General features: G+C 43.9%; 1 protein-coding gene across 1 annotated transcript; it reads left to right on the plus strand.

The window, feature by feature from the left end:
* The first annotated feature begins 367 nt into the window (after nt 1–367).
* PITHD1 (PITH domain containing 1) lies at nt 368–9,664 on the plus strand. Its single transcript, XM_081921547.1, has 6 exons — nt 368–669; nt 3,086–3,129; nt 3,699–3,776; nt 5,940–6,044; nt 7,424–7,532; nt 8,860–9,664. Exons 1-6 carry the CDS (start codon nt 472–474, stop codon nt 8,959–8,961), a joined length of 636 nt encoding a protein of 211 aa, XP_081777673.1. The 5' UTR covers nt 368–471; the 3' UTR covers nt 8,962–9,664.
* Nucleotides 9,665–12,044: the final 2,380 nt, after the last annotated feature.

The raw sequence follows: 12,044 nt of genomic DNA on the forward strand, positions 1-12,044 counted from the left end.
GTAAGATATTTTGAACTTTTTTATATTGTGTTTTAATGTTGTAACTTGCCCTGGGACCTTGGGATGAAGAGTGCGCAACTAATAACAATAACATTAATGATAAATGCTCAGGTGGTTGGGGCGTGGTGCTGATCATGCCAAGGTCGCAGGTTCGATCCCCACATGGGCTACCAGCATATTTCTTCATTGCAAGGGGTTGGACTAGATTAGTTCAGGCATTGCGGGGACACTCTATACTTTTTCTAGCTCTGTAACGAAACGGGCACCGTGTTTCAAGAGACGCGGGAGGAGCCAAGGGAGGCCGGCCTCATCTCTCACAGGGCCGGGAGACGCCTTTGAAGGCGGCACAGCGCATGCTCGGCCATTGTTGACATCCGGGTTCTTTCCCTCTGATCAGTGCGTGTGGCTGCGTGTTTGCTGCTGTCGCTGCGGGGAACGGGGCGTGCGGGGGGCGTCGCCACGCGCTCGGCCATGTCTCACGGGCACAGTCACGGCGGGGGCAGCTGTTGCCATAGCGACGACCACGAAGAGCCTCCCGAGCGGCGCGGCCAGGCCTGGGGGCTTTACCTGCGCATCGACCGCGAGCGCCTGGAGTGCCTGAACGAGCGGAGGGAAGGCAGCGGGGCTCTTGTCTTCCGCGCCTGGGAAGACCGCGGGGACCGCCAGAAGGTCTGCCCTCTCTCTCTCGCCTCCCGGAGGGGTTGGGGGGAGGAGGAGCTTGTGGCCGTTTCGGTGCTGCTGAACTGCAGCTCCTACCAGGCCTCGCCGTGGTCTGTGCCAGGGAGTTGTAGCTCGACAACACCTGGAGGGCGTTGGTGCAATGCACCAGCACAGGTTGCTACACTAGATCCCATGTTGCTGAAGTACAACTCCTGACATCCCTGCATGGGTGCATCCAGGAATTATTTTTGCGGGAGGGGCAGGCTTTAGGTTAGGGGGTCAGAATCGAGTTGTCTTCGACGCAATTGTTCAGTTAGGTAAGAATTTTTTATTTATTTACTTGATGGGGGGCACCTGCTGCTCCCCCTGGCTGCACCCATGCATCCCTATCATTGGTCATCAGGCTGAGTCTGATGAGAGTTGGAGTCCAGCAACATCTGGAGGGCCACAGGGCTCCCCATTTCTGGCGTAGATATCGACCCAGCGAAGGTGCTGGTTATGGGGAGGGGCAGAGGGAGGGTCAAGCGTGTGTGTCAAACGCCCAGGCACTCGCCCGCCCATTCATTGTTATTGGATGCATGTGGTAACTGCGCAGAAAGGTATTTTTCCACGTACAAATTATAACTCAGTTATGAAGTGGAAACTTTTAAAAAATCCTAAGAATTTTCCAGAGACGTAACGGTGTTTATTCTGTTGCCGTAGAAACAAGGCTTATCTATTTAAGATATTTGTAAGCTGACTCTTAGGTAAGCTATCTGAAGGTGGCTTCTTAACAGTATAAATTGAAAATCGGCATGCTTAGAAAACAAAAACTAGAGTTTTACCCGGAAAACGTATGGGGGAAAGTTGCAGCATTCAGGACTTTGTGGTTTAGAGAACAGGCGGGTGTGAGGTGACATGATAGAAATTTATAAAATTATGCATGTCATTCAGGAAGTGGATAGGGAAAAAACCATTTTCTTCTCTCAAAGCACTAGAACTGATGGACACCGAGTGAAGTTGAATGTTGGAAGATTCAGGACAAATAAAGTACTTTTTCATGCAGCACATAGTTAATCTCCGGAACTCGCTCCCACAGGAGGTGGTGATGGCCACCAACTTGGATGGCTTTAAAAGAGGATGGGACAGATTTATGGAGATAAGGCTATCTGTGGCTACTAGCCATGGTGGCTATGCTCTGCCTCCATGGTGATGCTTCTGTATACCAGTTTCTGGAAACTGCAGGAAGGGAGAGTGCTTTTGTTCTCTGGTCCTACTTGTGGGTTTCCTACAGGCATCTGGTTCTCTACTGTGAGAACAGGATGCTGGACTACATGGGTTATTGGCCTGATCCAGCAGCTCTTCTTATGAGGGCTCAGAAATTTAATATTGCAAATAAGATTGACCGGAGTCTTCATGCTTACTGTGAAAGTTAACTCCATCAATATAAATATAAATTACTTCAGAAGGCATACAGTATACTTAGGATGGGAACAGTAATGTGAAGCATGATGCTATTTTCCCATTAGAACTTGAACATATGAGACAAAGTGTTGAGGATGTCCAGTGTACTTTTCAGGTTAGAGAGAGATAAGACATCCCTACTTTTAGAAGCAAAAACTTACTGGTTTCCAGTACTGTCTGTCAATGTGCGTAATACATAGACCGTGAAGGGACAGGTCTTGTTACACCACCTGGTCCAGTCAATTTGTGTGTTGACTGGAAAGGGTCAGAGAGGTGGCTGTGCCATCTTGCAGTATTGCTTATGTCTCCTGATAGATTCCCAGTGCACACTATGTTATAGGACTGTTTTGTAGGTAGTTGAGTTAAAGTTATACTTGCCTGTATTGGATTTAAAGTGCAAAGAGGTTTTAAAGAAGACAGACTTGGATCTGTATGTGTTTGCCTAGATGTCCAGAATTCTGCAACGGAGATGAATTAAGGCAAATTATATATTTTCTGTCTGTGCACTTAAAATTCAGGTTTTGAAGTTACATAGAATTATCTGGGCAAGAATGGTATTGGCATGGAGAGCAGGGTTAGACTGACAGCAGGTGTGGTCTGTGAGTCACAGCACATTAGTTCTGGGAGGCATAAGAGATGGCCTCTCCCCCAGGCTTGGAAATAGCCACCTGCCTAGGGTGGATCATTATTGCTTCCAGGCAATCCAAGAGGGTGGTCTTGCAGAGTGGAAGCAGATTCCTCCTCAATTTTTCAAGGAGAAAATGAATAAGTAGCATAAAGGCTTTCTTTCAGTTTATGTTGCTACTGCCCGGCTTGCATGCATTCAGACTTTTCTTCTTAGCTGTGATGGCTAGGAACTTGTTCTTTAAAAATTACAACCCAAAAGTGGCCTCTGGTGTTCTCAAGGTGCCATGCAGGACAACATTTTTATTCACTGGATATAAATTTCCTTATATTAAATGGAGTTTTATGTTTCTTCTAGTTTGTAGAAAGCGATGATGAAGAAGAGCTTTTGTTTAATATTCCGTAAGTACCTATTTTGCATGAGTGCATGATTTATTGACATTCACGTCTCTCCATGTTCAGTGCTGTTTTCCTCACTCTTGAAATGTAGCTTGAAATACAGAGCATTTGGGTGGCAGTCAAGCTGTAAGAGGTAATTTTGGAAGATAGCTACTATAATTTTATTTTTGTTTCTACCTGATTTTCAGGAAAGACTGACTCTCAAAGCAGGTTGCAATTAAAAATCCACAAAAAGAGTGATATGTTAGGGATATGTGAAGTGTTTATGGCACTCTCCAGCAGCTGATGCCATAATAGACATTTCAGAGGGGGCTGCAGAAGGAGCTGTGGGTAGACTGGGCGGCAGTATGACTGGTGGTAAAGATGGCAACCCACAGCAGCAGTCTTTCCAATGTTCTAAAGAGTCATCGGACAATGTTGAAGGTGTGACATTCTTACTGCAAGATTTTAATCATATGAGTACAGATTATGTTACACTTTAGTACACCACCACCTAGGAATCTTCTGGATTGTTAAAAAAATGCTTTAAATCTACTGTACTTGGAAAACCAGCAGTCTGTCTCTTGTTGCAGTTTTACCGGCAATGTGAAACTAAAAGGGATAATTGTGATGGGAGACAATGATGACACACACCCATCAGAAATGAGACTGTAAGTGGGGCTGAAGGGGAAATATTTTGTGGGGAAACTGTTGTGCTGTGCAAATGCCTAATCCTACCAAGACAATAACTGAGTGGTTATTCTTTTTTTTTTTTTTTGCTTTAGCTCTTCTATTATTCTAGTCAATACTGGCCACTGTGTAGCTTGCAGTAAACGGTTAAGTTCAGTAAATTTGAAATTGCCCATGCCCAAATTCTGTGCCCGAAGAACTGTCTTTCTTTACTCTCATAACTTCCAGGTCATCATTTAGCAGTGACAGCAGAAGCTACAGTTGGCAGAATTTGTCAAGATCTGGCTACTATACTAACACGTGCTCCTCCCTTGCTTTCCTGCCACTGTTGAATGGTCCCTTTGCCCCCGTCCTACGTAGGAGAAAGTAGGAGAGTGCCTCCCATTCTTCAGCTCCTTTCCTCAGGTGTCTGCTTTGTCCCATTTCCTTCTAACCATCTTGCCACTTGGCTAGCCTTCCTTCCACTCCCACCTCACCTTGGTAGCACATAGTGTACTTAAGGTTTCCCTCTTAGCACCTTTGTCACCTCTGAACAAAATACAGGATGCTAGTTCTTAGGTGGAGCCCATAAAAATAGGGCCATACAAATAAAAGCTTATGAAATGACCTGGGGGACCCCTAGAAATCATACATAGATCCCTCACATTCATCAGGAAGAGTGCACGTTTTTACACTCCTGTGAAGACTGAAACTGTAGAATCATGAGAGCCAGTGGATATTGTTGCTTTGGCTGGGTGCTCTAGGCAAATTGGCATTTGGCTTTGCTGTTGTAGCATTTGCAGGTTGGTGCCCTTAGCAGTTGGGTGCAGGAGCTTCACAAGTAGCTTGCCATTCTGTCATCTGTGGTGGTTTGAGGTTGCAAAGGAACAGGAAGTTGGTGAATTGGGGGTGTGGCTGAAGATTCTTAAATTGCTAACATTTATTAAATCAGTATTTCCCCTTGGTAGCAATGTTGGTACTACTGATCTACCAGCCCAGTTACTCAGAGATCCATCAGTTGTAGTTCCTTTCTTTTTCAATAGGAGGAGCAGTTTCCTTTTCTAAGTAATACATTAAGGCAGTACTGTAGTCTTCAACTATTTCAGACCTGGGACTCACCTTCAACTCAAGTATGCATTTGGGGATGTATCTCTTAATTTTTTTTACTACATACAGGTAACTCACATCTATGCTTATTTTAATTACACTATCATAGCTTTGCGTGTGTGGGTAAGGGAAATGATTAAGTAAATAGAGAGCGGAGGAAACCCACTCTCCATTTATTTATTCCCCCCACCTGTGCAAAGCTGCAATTGTGGGCTTACCATGCTTTAGGTAAGCAGTGCAAGGGCCCTGGAAGCATCCCAGAGCCCTTTCACTACCTTCCTAGAGCCAGATAAGTGAGGCACTGGGCTTTGGGAATGATGCATGAGGGCTCTGGCAGGGTTCTAGAGTCCTCCCACCTCCTTCCCAAAGGTGGGCAAGTAGCGCTGGACCTTGCGGGGGGCTGACTCTGGGGGTTCATGACTTTATTTATTTTTGTGTATATGCATGGACCCCTGGAACCTAGCCCTGACATAAAATGAGAGTTACCTGTACTTTCAGGGTAGTATTTCGGCTGTTGTGACCCACCTTAGATCAATCTGTGACCCAGCAGTGGATCCCAACCCACCAGTGGAGGACCAGTGGAATGGAGCAGGGGTAACCATTGCAGTGCCCTCCAGATGTTGACAAACTACAGTTTCCATCATGCCTGATTTTTGGCCATGCTGGTTGTGGCTAATGGGAGTTGTAGCTCAAAAACATATGCAGCTCCAAAACACAATATTGGGCTGCCTTTGCAGTAGATAGACTTAGAGCATGTCTTAAGCCAGCCTTCTCCAACCTGGTTCCTTCCTGGTGATGGTGGGTTACAGCTCTTGCCACCCCTGACCTTTGGCCGTGCTGCATGGGAATGATGGCCATAGCAGTCCCAAACAGTTGGAGGGCACCAGGATGTGAAAAATAACTTATTTTTGTCTTCTGATTTCTCCGTTTGTGTGGTTCTCCTAGCAGTTGGGCTATGTTTCGCAGTACAAAGCCAAATTACTACAGTGGTTGGGATATATAAGCAAACTTTGAATTTGTGCAGGCTGACCTTTGCTGTTGTCTTGTATTTATTTCAGCTTTAAGAACATTCCTCACATGTCTTTTGGTGATACTGCCAGAGAACCAGATCAGATGTTCAGCCTGAATCGTGACGTTACTGGAGAACTGGAATATCCTACAAAGTGAGTCATTACTCACCTGTCACAGGGGATGTGCAGAACTCCCTTGTTTTGAAACTGGAAATAAATATTCAACCTGTGCCTCAACACCATCTCTCTTACAGTTCTCCACGTACCAGATGTCAGGACCTTCTCTTTTGAACTATAATTTCTCGTGTTCTTGAGCATAAGGAGCCATGGCAGTTAAATTGGTTAATTTTTCTACTGTGCAGACATGCTTGGTGTAAGAAACGGAACATAAAGAGAAGGGCAACTTTTATTTCTAGACTGATGCTTAATTATATTTTATTTTCTGGTATAGCTCACAAACAGCATTTTTGCCACTGCTGTTTTATGTGGTATGGTGCTTAATTGCTGCTCCTGAAGCGTATGTGTTGAGTGAGAACTAAGCACCACAGCTGGATACATGCAAATTAATAAAGAAGTCAAAGAAGGGAAGTTAACTTGTTACCTAGACTGTAGAGAAGCTTTTTCCTTACTCAGCTTCTTCTTGAGCTTTCTTCTGCAATTGAGGATTAGAGAGTCTTTTGTGGCTGGAGAAGACTTGAAATGTAGCAAAAGCTATCCATCATGGGGTTTTGGCCTCCTGTTTGTGTGACACCCATTAAATGTCATCATTTGCTCCCATTTACTTTTGTGATATTATAATTAGTTATTATTGATGTGATGTTTTGTCATTACAACAGAAAAAGGTGATATGTACCATTTTCTGGAACAAAAAAACCATAGGAAATTTAAGGGTGTGGAAAGTTGCAGTCCTGGTTTTGAAGTAATTCAATTTCTGAATTAAGTTCCCAAGGTGACATGACCCCCCATGTGCCCTAGAAGAGGAAAGGCAGGAAGAAGAATGTAGTAGGTTGGTTGTGTTGCTGAACAGACAAAACTGGAATTTCAGAGAGTTGGAAGCCCTCTAAATGGGGGGGGGGGGTACTATGAGGCATAAATAGGCACAACAGTCTCTAAATGTGATCGGTTGTGTAGTCACTGAAAAATCCCAAAAATCAAGAAGTGAATTGAGTGGCTTTAAGGGGCAGCATCTGATAGAGGAGTATTTCAGTAAGGGATCAGGCATTAGTAGGTCTCTCCCAGAAAAGAAAGATAGCACCAGTGACAAGTGTGCCCTGATTGGTTTGCTGAAACAGCCAAAAAATGCTCTAACTGCTGCTGCAATCCAGGAAGTTAAGGTGATCCCTTTCTCCCTTCAGGCTTTGCCAGTTCCTTAGCTTGTGTCTCGGTCTGAAGTTGGTAGAGACAGTGACCCCCCCAAAACTGTTTTTCTATCCCTATGTGATTATTATTATCCCAGAGACCAGAATGCAATCTCTTTCATGTCTGTAATGAGAATTGTATATTCAGAACACCAAATTTCTTTTTTGTTTCAGAATTGCTCGCTTCTCAAATGTTTATCATCTGTCCATCCACATCTCCAAGAACTTTGGTGCTGAGACGACGAAGATCTTTTACATAGGCCTGAGGGGAGAATGGACAGAAGTAAGGGGCCAAGATGACAAATGGAAAAAGTGTGCAGTTATGAGGAAAGAGGGCCATGCAGAGCTGCTTAAATTTGTATAAATTATCAATAGAGATAGAAAAACAAGACAGCCCCTGCCCATGTGCTTCTAGATCAGTAGACACAATAAAAAAGGAAAAAGGGGTGGGGGGAAGGGAAGCAAACAAAGATAGATCTTGTGCCAGCAGGAATGGCCACCAAGGATACCGCTACTTATTTATAAAATTTCTATACTGTCCTTCATCACTGGGGAGTTTATAATAGCAGGAGACAAGTCAAGTTACATACAATTCTGTATGTAATTCTGTCTGAGCAGAGGCTCCAGGGTTGGTGCAAAATCAGTGTGACAACCTTGGACGTTGTATATTTAAATGACTCCTAGCTGTTGTCTGCTGTTGTTAGTGGGAAAAATGCATATGAAAGTCTGTGCTTAAGGCACATCCATAGTAAAACATTAACAAAGTTTAAATACAATTATTGCATTCTAGCAGGTGCCCACCCCTTATGGTTCTTAGTGCTATTTGCTGTGGTAATGATGAGGAGTATGACGTATACCGAAGCCATGCAGATGAGTCCACAAAAGCTGCTATCCCGTTGAGCTTGCTTGACTTCCTGAAGGTTACTTGTTACTTTTAGCACGTTGTATAAGGGAGTCACCCTTCTGTAAAAAAAAAAAAAAGCTTTCCTTCCTTGTCACATCTTGATGCATCTTATGTCTCACAGATGACTCAATGAGTGGCTGTTTGCAGACATGCCACTTTTATATACCTGCCACTTGATTGCTACAAATCTGGCCCCAGGCTCTCTGTGCAGGATGTGTTTCAGTTATGTGGAAGATCTGCCCTAGGATCTAAAACAGAGATTCCTTAGATGGGCAGTCTGTCTTCAATCCCACCTGCTGCTCCAAATTGGGGTATGATTGTAAACAAAGCAGTTATAGCTGTTTTGCTGGTTTTCCCTAGTGTAGAGCTCTGCCAGGTTAAAGCAACCGCTGACTTGTCTTGACAATCCTGCCATTTTTCACTGCACACAGCATACCTGAGTGATAAGGCATGCTAGACTTTGAGGGGGCAAGACATGAAAAGAGACATCACTGCATCCCCAAAGGGAGGTTAGCATCATCTTAAAACTCATCAAAGCATGCACAGGTTACTCAAGGAATCTTTGCATAGTGAGTATTCTAGGGAAAACATGGTGGAAGAGAAGGTCCCGCTAAATGGAAATGGTATCAAAGGACTGCTCTGGCTTTCACCAGTTCTCAGCTTTACTGCGTTACATCTTAGGAAGTCTTTTGTCTTTCCTGTACAGCCTCATCGACATGAAGTGACCATCTGCAACTACGAAGCAGCAGCGAACCCAGCTGACCACAAAATTGATCAGTTTACACCGGAGACGTACTTCATTTCCTAAGTGGTTTGTGCACCACCAGACTGCTGTGGAGGCTTGGAAGACTGTCAAACACTTGAGGCTATAAGGAGCATTGTAGCATTCATTCTTTTTTGGGTGTGGCTGCGGCTGCTTTGGTAAAGCAGGGCACCAAATACTGGCAATTAGGTACCAATAATTATACCATTGCTAAGGACAATCATGGCTTGAGATCTTACAAATATTGAAGGAGTTGATTTTGGAAATATTGGCCTTTGCCTGCCTGTAACACGGTTGTCTCAACTATGTTGTATCTGTGCCAGGGCAGAAGTTGTTTTTTTCAGTCAGTCAGTGATCTTCCTGTTCAGTTGCTGCTTCTGCTGGCAATACATAAATGTGTGAGGTTGGTGGAAGACTTGGTCTGGGAGTGCTGTACCATCTGAGATTCTGTTCTGCCTTTTGAATGTACTTTATACAGGGCGATAAGTTATTGGTGTTCTAGATGAGCTCTTGGCTAATTTCAAAAGTTAATGTGACTTGTACATGGCAGTATTCATTTGGTTGTGCTCCAGAGAGTGCACCAAAGTACTGCATGCTTCTCCTTGAATATCATCCAGTAAGCTGCTTGCCAAAATGCAACAGTTTCAACTGTGCATCTAAAACCTGAAGAGAGATGTCTCTCTCCTGGGCTTAACTTTCTAACCAATGTGGCTTAATTTTTTCTAATAAACATGGCAAAGAACGTGTATGTCCCTTACTTATATCATTATTTTTTTTTACCCTCCAAGCAGGAAATCTGCCCTTAGTGCCTGACACAATTGACTGGTACAAAATAAATGTGGAGGAGTACAAAGAGCACAAGAAGAGCCCTGCTGGATCAGATTAAAGGCCTAGCTAGTCCAGTTTTTGGTTCTCACGGTGGCCAACCAGATGCCTCTTGGAAGTCCACAAGCAGGGCAATGGGGAAATAAAATAGTACGGAAGGGTTGAGATTTATGGACTGCTGTCAGCATTAGAGTTTTGTTGACAACTGTAGATTTTAATAAAATCTTTTCCCCCTGCAATGCAGGAATCTCAGCTAAAGCATCCATGACAGATGGCCATCCAACCTCTGCTTAAAAACCTCCCTATCATCACAACATTTATATTCCACCTTTCTTTCAAGGAGCTCAAGGTGGTGTATGTGGTTTTCCCACTCTCCAGTAGGCTAGGCCAATAGAAAATGTTTAGTTCAAGATCAGTGATCTTCATGGATGATTGGGAATTTGAACCCTGATCTCCTTAGTCCTAGTCCAACATGCTAGTAGCCAGTTCTTAACTAAGGCTCAGCCTTAAACCCTTATAGCAGATTATTCCCCATTGAACAGCAGGACTAAAGACACGATCCTGTGCATGTTTCATGGCAAATGTCACTTTACATGTGCCAAAGTAATAAACCCTTTGTTGCCGCTGGGTATAAACAACAGCCAATCCAGCTTCCTGTACATTTTCAAAATATGTGTGCATTCAGTGTCCACTTTATAGGCTAAAGATGTCAGCCTCTTTCCTATTACACCTTAACATTTGATGAAGGGAGGGAAAAAGAATATTTCTTTCATTAGTAGTGGTGGTTGTGAGCAAGTCCATTTGTTGGCATCCGTCTCAACACAATGGAATGTGCCTCTGAGAGTAAAGTCAGACTATGGGACGCAATCCTGCGCAGTGTGTATGAAGGTCCCGGGATGCCAAGACAACAAGAACTCCCTTTTGGTCTCACTGATGTGGTCCAACGGAAAGCAGAGCAGTACGTTTGGCACCAGCTTGGCTGCAGGAGATGCTGTAAGGGAAGGAAGTGTACAAGGCACTATATCCAGCCACCTTAGGGACTCCACTCTGGATTTGTGTAGGGTTTACTCATTAGCCTTTTCTTCTCCCGAAGATATACCACAAGGTAGCAGAGGTTTAGGATCAGTGTTTTCCTTCTAGATGGGCTACCTTCCCAGGTTAATGAACCCCATCTACTCCTCACTTCGCTCTACTGCGCATGTAGAAACTGCCTTATTGTCCGTTGGACCCACTTTTGGTCTCATCTGCTCAATCCACTGGAGCTTGTCTTCACATGCAGAGGAAGTCCCTAACTCAACAAGGGTTTGAGACCCATAGGCTACCCTCATCTGGTTTAGCCAGCCAGTGGAAGCTGTTCCCAGGGCGTGGCTATAAGTGAGAGCTGAGTGCAGGGTGGGGACCAAAGGTGGACAAACTACCCCACAGAGAACATATCCCCTACCTGAGGCACTAGCCCTCCCTAAAATCCCATACCGATTAACACCCACCACCCACTACCAATTAGTGTTTTTCATCTCAGCAGATAGATGAAAATAAGTAATCTTGTTACTGTTGGAACAATTGTGTCAAAAGTCCTTGCTGATTCCTCCTCCCCTCCTTTTTCCTTTCCCCCTCAACTCCTCTTCCTAATTGTTTAAACCAATTCATAAACCAAGAACTTATACATTGACCACTAATAATGAAACACGTTGTAGATATTTTTCCACATTTATTATGCTGTTTTTGTGATATACAAGTGACATGAGAAAACTTGGTATACTTGTTTGTATAACATTATTCTTGTTTATAAAACGCAATTAAAAGAAGTCATTGCCGATCTACGGTTGTACCAGCAGATCCTAATCTATCTTTCGCGGTCATACCCATTGCTAATAGGTGTGGGATGTTAAATTCACAGGAAGGGATCGCCCTCTAACCTGGTATACTCAGTATGGTCACCTGGTCAGACTTTCAAAATCAAGTTAGGCAAAATTTATCCTGCTAACTCGATACAGTTAGCAGGCACGTGCTACTATTAAGTACAGTATGTATGACGTTATTATGACTAACGGCTGATACCAAGAACGCAAAAATAATTAGCAACGCCAACGCTGCTGTTCACCATAATAATTATGAATCGGCCATGGCATCAAATGCTATAATCCCCATTACCTAGACCCACCAAAAAAAAGAGCTGCTATTTCAAATACAGTGGTACCTCGGGTTAAGTACTTAATTCGTTCCGGAGGTCCGTTCTTAACCTGAAACTGTTCTTAACCTTAAAGCACCACTTTAGCTAATGGGCCTCCTGCTGCTGCTGCCGC

The sequence above is a fragment of the Podarcis melisellensis genome, assembly GCF_964234715.1.
Source record: "Podarcis melisellensis genome assembly, chromosome: 8".
Lineage (NCBI taxonomy): Eukaryota > Metazoa > Chordata > Lepidosauria > Squamata > Lacertidae > Podarcis > Podarcis melisellensis.